At 60.5% G+C, this 8,951-nt stretch overlaps 1 protein-coding gene across 1 annotated transcript; it reads right to left on the minus strand.

The window, feature by feature from the left end:
* Positions 1-217: 217 nt before the first annotated feature.
* Rp1l1 (RP1 like 1) lies at positions 218-8,644 on the minus strand. Its single transcript, XM_042699871.1, has 3 exons — positions 8,039-8,644; positions 6,187-6,328; positions 218-4,944 (listed from the first exon to the last, which is right to left on the minus strand). Exons 1-3 carry the CDS (start codon positions 8,642-8,644, stop codon positions 218-220), a joined length of 5,475 nt encoding a protein of 1,824 aa, XP_042555805.1.
* Positions 8,645-8,951: the final 307 nt, after the last annotated feature.

Here is an 8,951-nt window from a genome sequence, read left to right on the forward strand (position 1 = left end):
CCAGAGAGGCCAAGGAGAAAAATAACAGGAGATCGATAGGGAAACATTGGTTAGGAAAAAGCCAACACAAATAGAACCCTGGCTGGAATGTTTCCCAGTTGCTTCCATACTTTGTCCATGATCCTCGTATGTCTCTTGTGACCTGAGCCTGGTGCAGGTGTGCAGACAGAACATTAATAAAACCAGCTCCCAGACGCACTCCTCTGCCCCTTGGTGTCTAGAAATCTAAGTCATCTTGGCCAAAGCCATCTGCCCTGTCCCCAGTCTGGGTGCAGGCGAAGTTTCCAGCCACCTTCTCGTCTCTTTGGTCACAGTCTTCATCTGCTCCCTGCACTGGAGTCCTTGGTTCTGAAGGGGCTTCTTCTTGCTCTGAAGTGGAACTTTCTGGATACATCGTGGTGATTCTTCTCTCTGCATGTGGTGCCCCGTGAGCTCCGACTTCAGTGCATCTTGGGTCTCGGTTTGAATAATCTTCTTCTGAGCCTTTCTGAGAGGCCTGGGAACAGTCTCCCAGGGACCCCGTGCTGGGGCGGCCACAGGTTGCACAAGGTGTTTGGGAGCTTGGAGTGTGTGGAGGGCTGCCTCCCTCTGGGGCAGTGGGTGGTGTGGGCCTCCCTTCTTGGTGTAGACTGCTGTTTCTAGAAGCTTCCCCTCTCTGGCTCTTTCCTGGATTCACCAGAGAGACACTCTTTTTCTTACTTTCCTGTCCTTCTATCTCTGTCTGTCCCTCTTCCTGTCCCCCTTCAGCCTCCACAGGGTCCCTGGCCTCAGAGCTCTGGTCCAGAGTTCCCGCCTTCTCAACCACGCTGTCCTCTAGACGCCCAGCCACCTGGTCCGGGATGCTGGTGGCTTCCTCCTCCCTCTCCTCCCTCTCCGGGCACTCAGCCCCCTCTGCCTCCCGGGGCTCAGGATCTTCCCTCCTGCTGGGCCTCCCGCTCTCCCCTTGCCCCTCTCCCTTCCCCACCGCAGGTCCCGGGCTCAACCCCAGCGCTCTCCCTCCCTCTGTCCTCCACAGATCCTCCGGAGGAGCCTCTGCCCCTGTCCTCAGAGGTGCCTCTGCCTCCCCGTTCATGCCTCCTCCTTTCTTCTTCTGAAGAATCTGCTGAAGGTCAAAGGCCCTTCTGATGGGGGCGCCCATGGTGGAGGAGCGGGGCGGGAGGGCTGCTCTCTTCCTGGCACAGGCATGGCAAGGGCAGAACTCCTCCTCTGCAGCCTCCCTTCCCAGGGCTGGGCCGAGGGTGGGTGGGTCCTCTGGGGTGCAGGGGAGCGGCCCCTGGCCGGGGGCTGGCTCAGGGAAGACGGAGAGGTTGTGTAGGCCCCAAAGCCGGCGGCGGCGCTGCTCAGTCTGCAGGGACGTCTGTCCCCAGGGAGCTCCTCGGGGTGGCCCGGGGATGGTCCTCCCCAGGGCCGTCCTCCCCGCCCTAGCCTGGACCTTCCAGAGTTCTTTACTGGTGCTTTCTTGGAGCCGCAAGCTCACTTCCCGCTCCAGCTCGGCTGCCATTTGGTCCAGCTGGCTGCTGTCCTGCAGGTTCCAGCGGGCGCGCAGTGCGGCCATGGCCCCCGCCAGGTGTGCCATGAAGGCCTTTTCCAGCTTTTTCAGCAGCCTGGACACCCAGACGGGGTCAGGGTCCAGGGATTCTCTGCAGGCCACGGACGTGATCTCCTTTCCGGTCCCCGGGCCCGTCCTGGCTCCTCTGGGCAGCTCTTCCCCAGCAGCCTCCCCCCGGGAGCCACGCGGTCCCTCCCCAACCGGTGAGTCCCGGTCACTGGGACACTCCGTGGGCTCTGCAGGTCTCTCCACCCTCCCTGGGGCACACAGCCCCGCAGAGGGGGCATCGCGTCCTGCTTCCGCTTCCAGCATGCCCGTGTCTTCCTCTGAGCCCTCTCGGTCCCCAGAGCCAGCCCCAGACATGTCATGCTGGCTGACACCCGCCTGCTTGAGGATTCTTTCCTCTCCTTGTGTCCCTCCTCCCTCGGTCTCTTCTAACGCCTCCCCATTCTCCTGCACTGAATTTTCAATGAATTGTTCCTGTGCAGGTCTTGGCTCCCGCTTCCGGTTGCCTCTTTCTGTTTCCTGGGAGCTGGTGGAGTTGGTGGAGGGACTTGGCTGTGGGGCCCCCAAGTCCTCAGGGTACCTCAGGGTTCCAGAATCTGGCCTTTGGGAGACTTCCGGAGGCAGCTCCACCCTCTCAGGGGCCAGGGCTCCGTCCATGGCACAAGGCACGCTGCCCTCCCCCGAGCCTGCAGACCCGCTGCTGACGTCCACGCCAGAGGACGAGGTGGGCGTGAAGCCCTGCGTCACCGGCAGAGCCCGGTGTGACGCCAGCGTCCCCAAGCCCAGATCCCCACGGCCTTGTTCGAGGCCACACCCCGGCCACAGGGCCTGGGAGATGGTCAGGAGCTCCTGGTACCCCGAGGAGCCCCGGAGCCCTGCTTTGCCAGCCAGCACCCCCAGATCTTCATCAAAGAAGCGGAGGCTGGCAAGGCAGGCGATGAGGGCCCCGGCGGAGTGGCTGAGCCTCCTGGCCGCAGTGCCCGACACCTCTGGCAGGCTGCTGGGCCTGTCCTGCTTGGTACCCAGCAGGGCCTTCATGATCTGCGTGGAGGCAGAGATCCGTCCCGGAAGAGCGTACGGGCTCACACCCCGGCACCCGCGGGCCGCCTCTCCCTCTCCAGCCTCCGCAGGGACAGCCAGGGACATTTCTCCTGGAGCTTTATCCTGGTGGCGATCAGCCTCTGATCCAGGGCCTGCGCCGCTAGCCACTGGCAGGGCATCTGCTGGCTCCGCTGCCGAGGACTGCTGTCTGGCCGGGGGCAGCTCCACCCGGCCTTTCAGAGAATGGTTGTCACCGGGGTCCTCCTCCTCCTCCAGGCCTTCCGGGCCATGGCCGGCCACGTGTGTGGTCTCGCCTGCCATCTCGTACCCCAGGAGCGCAGGTGCTTCTGGGATGCTGCCCAGCCACTCGCGGACGATGGCATCGGGTGAGCTGTGGGGCAGGGTGCTGGGCATCACCAGGGGGTCTTCCTCCCGCCCCTCCACGTTCTGCTCTGCACTAGGGGGGGCTCCGGGCAGCCCCCGCCTGGACCCAGCACCCTCGTCAGCCCTTCGTCGGCCAACACTGCCACCGCTGCAGCTCGAATGGCGCTTCTCTGCCCGGGGTGGGTCCCCTGGGGGGGTGGGGAAGTAGCCGCTGTGGCCCCTGCAGGCCTCGGAGGAGGGTCTGGAGGTGGCCCGCGCCCCAGTAGGATCCTCCGAGACCCGGCAGGCCTCCGTCTGTGAACAGCAGCGGCCGCGGGGGGCTCCGGACGCCCCACCATGAGGACATCCATCCAGCGGGATGGAGGATGAGGAGGGCCTGGGGGAGCTGGCGGCCTCATCCCCCAGGCTGCCAGCCCCCCGCACGTGGGCGGCCGTGGGCACTGAGCCGTGTGCCCTACACTTGTCCCCCGCTGGCTCCTCGGACAGAGCCCTGGGGCCGTGGGACCGGGAAGCCCCGTTGGAGTTACTCCTGGACGTGGCCACTGCCAAGTCCTGGGAGCCAAGGGAGGGTGGTCCCAGGTCCTCAGAAGTCTGTTTCCTCGGGGTTGGCGGCGTCCGGGCACTGGGGCAGGCTCTCCTCCCGGCAGGAGGCCTTGGCGCTTGTGGGGCTGCGGGGTCGGAGGAGCCGTGGGCGTGGCAGCAGCACTGATCCCACCTGGCCCGGCCTCTCTGGGCAGCTTGGCTGGACAGGTCTGGGGAGCCAGCCAGCCTCCTCTGCTTCCTCCTCGCTCTCTGGGCTGGGGCAGAGGCTGGAGGAGGGACAGAGCCTCCTTCTGCATCCCAAGAGCTAGCACGGTCCACACTCAGGGGCAGCCTCGCCACAGGCCCACTCCTGGCCTGTGAGCACCCCGGGCCCCGTCCACACTTCTCTGCCTGGAGGTCCATGCTGCTCAAAGATGGGGGGCTCGGGGAGGGAGCCCTGGGGCTGTGGTCCTGGGCGGCCTTGCCCTGAGCAGTCACAGCCCTTGCCTGGCTCCGGCCGGCAGGGTGCTGACTGTCCCGCTTGCTGGCCTCCTCAGGAGACCCAGGATTGGCTGATGAGTCTGAAGGGGCCCTTGCTATACCTTGGGTTCTGGGTCCCAGGCAGCCACATTGCCCCCCGTCACGGAGCCCCACGCCCTCTGTGCATGGATGGTGGACGGCCTCCTGCTCCACCCTGCTCCGGGCGGCACTGACAGAGGCTGGGCAGGGACTGCTGCTGTCCCCCCCACTTCCCAGGGCCCTGGGGTCACAGGAGTCTGGCTCAGAGCTGTCAGCGTTGTCAGCACTCGAGGCTGGGCTGATGCTGTCCTGGCTGTGTCTTCTGCCGTGGGTCCCTTGGCGCCCGTAGCGCCTGCAGCCGGAGAGGTGGACAGGCCCCCAGGTCCTCCGTGGCGTGGGCCGCTCTTCCGGTGGGGCGCACAGTGGATTCCTCCAGATGTCATAGCTGGGCCCTGGCCGCCAGTCGCTACCAAGGGCTCCCAAGGGAGCCGGTGCCCGTGTCCCGGACTCCCCAGTGCTGCAAGGATGGCCCCCCGGTCTGCAGCAGAGAGGCTCGGCGTCTCCCAGGACTGGGGCCTCGCCACTGGCTGCCGTGGGGGTGCTGGCCCGCCCCATCCCCTGGGACCGCAGCAACGCGTCCGCGCCCAGCAGCTGGAAGCAGACCTTCATCTCCACAGACAGGCTGCCGTCCTCATTCACGTGGACCTTCCTCCCCACATTGTCACCAGCTACCAAGGGACCAGGGTGGGTGAGTGTGACCTGTGGGTAGCTGTGGGGGACAGGCCCCACCCAGGCATGATTCCCGGATGATGGCTGCTCACCGGGACCAGACTTGGCTGGCAGTAAGGAAAACTTGGGCGGCTTTCCCCCAGATCTGGGCCTCAAATGGATCATGCTCTGCTTGGCCTTTGGTCCCCAGCGACCTGGTACGCAGGGAAGAGAAGAGAAGAGAGAAGAGCAGTGAGCTGTGGAGGAGATAGCCGCAGAGCAGGATCCTTCCGAAAGAACCATCTGCAGAGGTGCTCGTGGGAAGCCACAGAGCTAAGAACCAAGAGCTACAGAATGAAGTCTGAGTCCAGCCTCTGTGCTGCCAGCTGGGGGGCTCCTGGCAGAGCTGCATTCTGAACTGCAAAAGATGCACGGTGCTGTTTGGCTTGGTAGAGTTGCTTTGACAGCACATGGCCATGCCTGGCTCCAACTTGCTGTGTATACAGCCAGCATGCGCCATGCGATGCTTGCTGCGTAGAAAGCTTACTGCATGCAACGTGTGCTTGCAATTGGGTATGGTGATCGATTATCCTCACACATCAAACTGATAAATAATTTAGGGAGAGGGGCAGAACACACAAAAACAGCTTGGTGGTCCAGCTTATACTCCAGTTAGGAGAAAGGACTGCTAGGGATTGAAAACGGCCCTGGGAAAGAATGGATGCCTGAATGTTTCTTTCTTCATCCCCTGAGGTATACTTGTTGGGAGGACAGGGCCAGCAGAAGCTGAACTCATGGTCAGCAGGACAGAGCCCTTGAGAGTATCTGGGCAGAAGCAAACTTAGGGGCTCTCAGAGCCTGGGCCTGGGCCTGCGCAAGTACCTATGCTTGTGGCCTCCTGAAATGCTGCAGTCACTAACACCACTGTTGCCATGTTTTAATGGATTCTCACTTTGTTTACCCACCAAATGTGCCTCTTGTCATTCCAACCATTTAGCATTGTGTGTGTGTGTGTGTGTGTGTGTGTGTGTGTGTGTGTGTGTGTGTGTGTGTGTGTGTGTGTGTGTGTGTGTGAGACCAAACTTTGGCACAGAGGAGGCATTTTGGATTATAACCGGTCAGGTGGATGGGTGGACAATCCAGCCATCATGTGCTTACATCCTGTGACTTGCTGCGGGCCACCTCTGTTGCCTACAACCATGAATGACTCTGAGAGGCGCGAATGCACGAGGCGCCGCCCTTGTGATGTCATGTCCACCGCGGTTCTTCAGGAAGCAACTCAACACTCAAGATTTCCAAATCCTCACTGCCTCCATCTCACATTCCAGCTCCTTCCCTTCAAGTGTTCTGCCCAGTGAGGGACCCCACAAGCAAGGGATGACCTCAGAATCTGGGCCAAACACATGTTTCCTGCCTTACCTCAAAGGAACACCAGCCTGCCCACAGGACCAACTCACCGTGTTTGCTCCGTGAAGTCAGCCCGGAGGAAGTTCCAGCCCTGCGTATCCCAGCATCTTCTACCTCCAGAGGCCTGAGGGCCTCCTTCCCAGCGCACACCAGCACAGACGGGCTATGCAGCAAGGCCTGCAGACAGTCCACCTGGAGGAGACCAGCATGGGGTCGGAAACCTGGCCTGCACGCCCCTCTGGTTGGGAAGGCCCATGGGAGGAAGACGGCAGTCTCTCTAATCCTTCCTGACTTGTGAATGTCTTCACAAGATTCCTGCTGTAAAGACTCCCTCCCCTCACCCCACACACATGGTGTCCCCTTCCTACAGCACTGTCTCCACCAGCTCTGTCTACATCTGTGGGTCACTACGGATGGAAGAGAGGGCAGCGCCAGAGGCTGCTCCTGCCCACACGTCCCCCACAGAGCATGTCTCCACAAGCAGCCACTGAAGAAAGCTGCCTGGCCCCTCGGGGAGACCCGATTCAATGTCACACCGTTTTCCCAGCTGGATAGTCCTTGTGGTATCTGACCTCTGTTTCTAGTACCATCGAAGCCCTCTGCCCGTGCTCCCCAGAGTACAGCTCTCCTAGGAGAGCCCTTCCCTTCCTGGGTCCTGTCCCGACGCTCCTCCACCCCCAGACCTCCCAGTAGAATGTGTCTCTTCTGAATCAGAGTGCAGCAGGCACCGCTGCAGAAAACAGGCCCCTCTTCTTTGAAGGCCTCACCTGGCCCCAGAGGCCGTGAGTACCCATGGTCTGCTCAGTCGCTACCATGAACTGCAGTTCGTAGTGTTGGGCAATTTATTTCTGTCCTTAAACTGCAGGAGATGGTCTTTCTCATTTCCTCCCGTTAGAACGGCATGCTCATTCACGAGGAAAATGATGTATGTCTGTGTGGTACCCCAGATCTTTCAGTTGGTTAGAAATGATTGTCAACTTTTAGATATGTTTCTTCTTTGATTTAGATTTCTAGCCCATCTCAGAAATACAAACATGACCCAATTTATACACGCAGCCATACTCCTTGGGGAGATCTGACCTTCCAAGGAGGAAGAGAGGACTGAATCTGCGTGGAGCTCCCTTCATTGGGAGAGGAGGAGTCATCTGGGGAAGTCATTTGGGCTCTAGGATCTAAAAGAGCGTTCACCCGCAGAGGACTCAAAAGTTGATAGGCAAGACACAGCCCTCCCTGGGGAGCAACGAGGTCATCATGTTTACAGAAACTCTAATAGCCATGCACGGAGTGGATGTGAAAATACGCGGATAACTTTTCTCTTGTGCCAGACAAGCAAAGAAAGTGAAAGGTGCAGAGGGAGGCATGTGTGGATGAGCAAAGCCACACTTGTTGTCCACACCTACTTCTGGACGCCAACAGGCAGTGGTGACCTTCCCCTTCCCTTTCCCCTTCCCCACACCTGGGTGAGGGCCAAGGCAGGCAGCGTGGCTGTGGAGGGGCTCCCGGGCCAGGTGGAAGGAAACCTGTTGGATTGACTTGACCTCTTCACTTTTACTTAGGGAAATCAAGAATACTACTTCTTTCCTTCTAAGGGGCCAAGGGACTTAAGAAAGAGTCAACCAGGTGCTAATGGCTTATACCTGTCATCCTAGCTACGCAGGAGGCTGAGACCTAGGGATCGTGATTCAAAGCCAGCCTGGACAGGAAAGTCCATGAGACTCTTATCTCCAATTACCCACCAGAAAACCGGAAGTGGCATTGTGGCTCAATGTGGTAGAGCATCAGCCTTGAGTGAAAAAGCTCAGAGATAGCTCCGAGGCCCTGAGTTCAAGCCCCACAACCAACAAAAAGAAAAGAAAAGGAAAGGAAAGGAAAAGGGAATGAAAGACCAGACCCCACGCCTACCTTTTCCCCACTGGTTGTGTACAGTTGCTTCACGGGAAAGCGCAGAAGGTCGGAGGCTCTGCTGAGGAAGGCCGCCAGGCTCCTCGTGTTCCTGTGGCTGAGCACCATGCTTTTCTGGGTCCTGGGGTCCCCGTGCTTCACCAGTGTCACTGTCCTTGGGGCTGCAGCACCCTTCCAGGAAGATGCTCCTGGTGTGTGGCACCCACCTGCAAGACCCTGGGACTGCAGAGTGGAACGGCTTCTCCCCTGGGGCCGACCTGGGCCACTGGGGGTCTTGGGGGGCTTCCTGTCGGAGCAGAGGTAGCAGCCTCCATCTTGGAGCTGTTCTAGGGTGCTGAGGCTGTGCAGGCCCCGGGGGGTGGTGATAGAGCGCACCCCGAAAGACAGAGGCACACGCTGAGAGAGCTCATCCATCAGGGCACTAAAGGTCTTGAAGGCTCGCTGGTGAACGGCCACGCGAACCCCAGCAAAGCGGGGATCCCCTCGCTTGAAGAAGGTTATCTTCTTGGCTGGTGTGACCCTGGCGACGGAAGGAGCGGCAGCCGTGGAGGGCGGGAGGCCCGGCCGGCGGCTTGGGGCCTGGCCCTTGCTTGGGGTGCTGTTCATGACGTAGAGGCCCGGGCAGCTGCTGTGGGCAAAGGGAGAGAGGGGTCAGAGGGCAGTTTGTGGGCTGCACTTCCTGTCTCTCCCCTTTTTATAGAAGGGCTTCCTGTGACCTCAAATGGGCTCCACTAAGCGGTGCCGAGGCCTCTGAATCCATCAGACAAAAGGTCAGCGACTTGGCACTGGGCAGAGCTGAGCTCAAACCTCAGCCGCACCCCTGACAACTTGGGTAGCACAATGAGGGAGCCTGGATCGAGTCTCTCCCCTCCACGAGATTGGTAGGGGCAACCTAGTCATGCTGCACAGGGCT

Source organism: Dipodomys spectabilis, unplaced genomic scaffold, assembly GCF_019054845.1.
Source record: "Dipodomys spectabilis isolate Male_0828 unplaced genomic scaffold, ASM1905484v1 ptg000263l, whole genome shotgun sequence".
Classification (NCBI taxonomy): domain Eukaryota; kingdom Metazoa; phylum Chordata; class Mammalia; order Rodentia; family Heteromyidae; genus Dipodomys; species Dipodomys spectabilis.

Coding starts and splice junctions, on each gene's coding strand:
- Rp1l1 (XM_042699871.1), bottom strand. CDS start 8,644: ATGAACAGCACCCCAAGCAAGGGCCAGGCCCCAAGCCGCCGGCCGGGC. Junction 6,329..8,038: donor ACACAACCAGTGGGGAAAAG/GTAGGCGTGGGG, acceptor GGTCTCCTCCAG/GTGGACTGTCTGCAGGCCTT. Junction 4,945..6,186: donor GACTTCACGGAGCAAACACG/GTGAGTTGGTCC, acceptor CCTGCGTACCAG/GTCGCTGGGGACCAAAGGCC.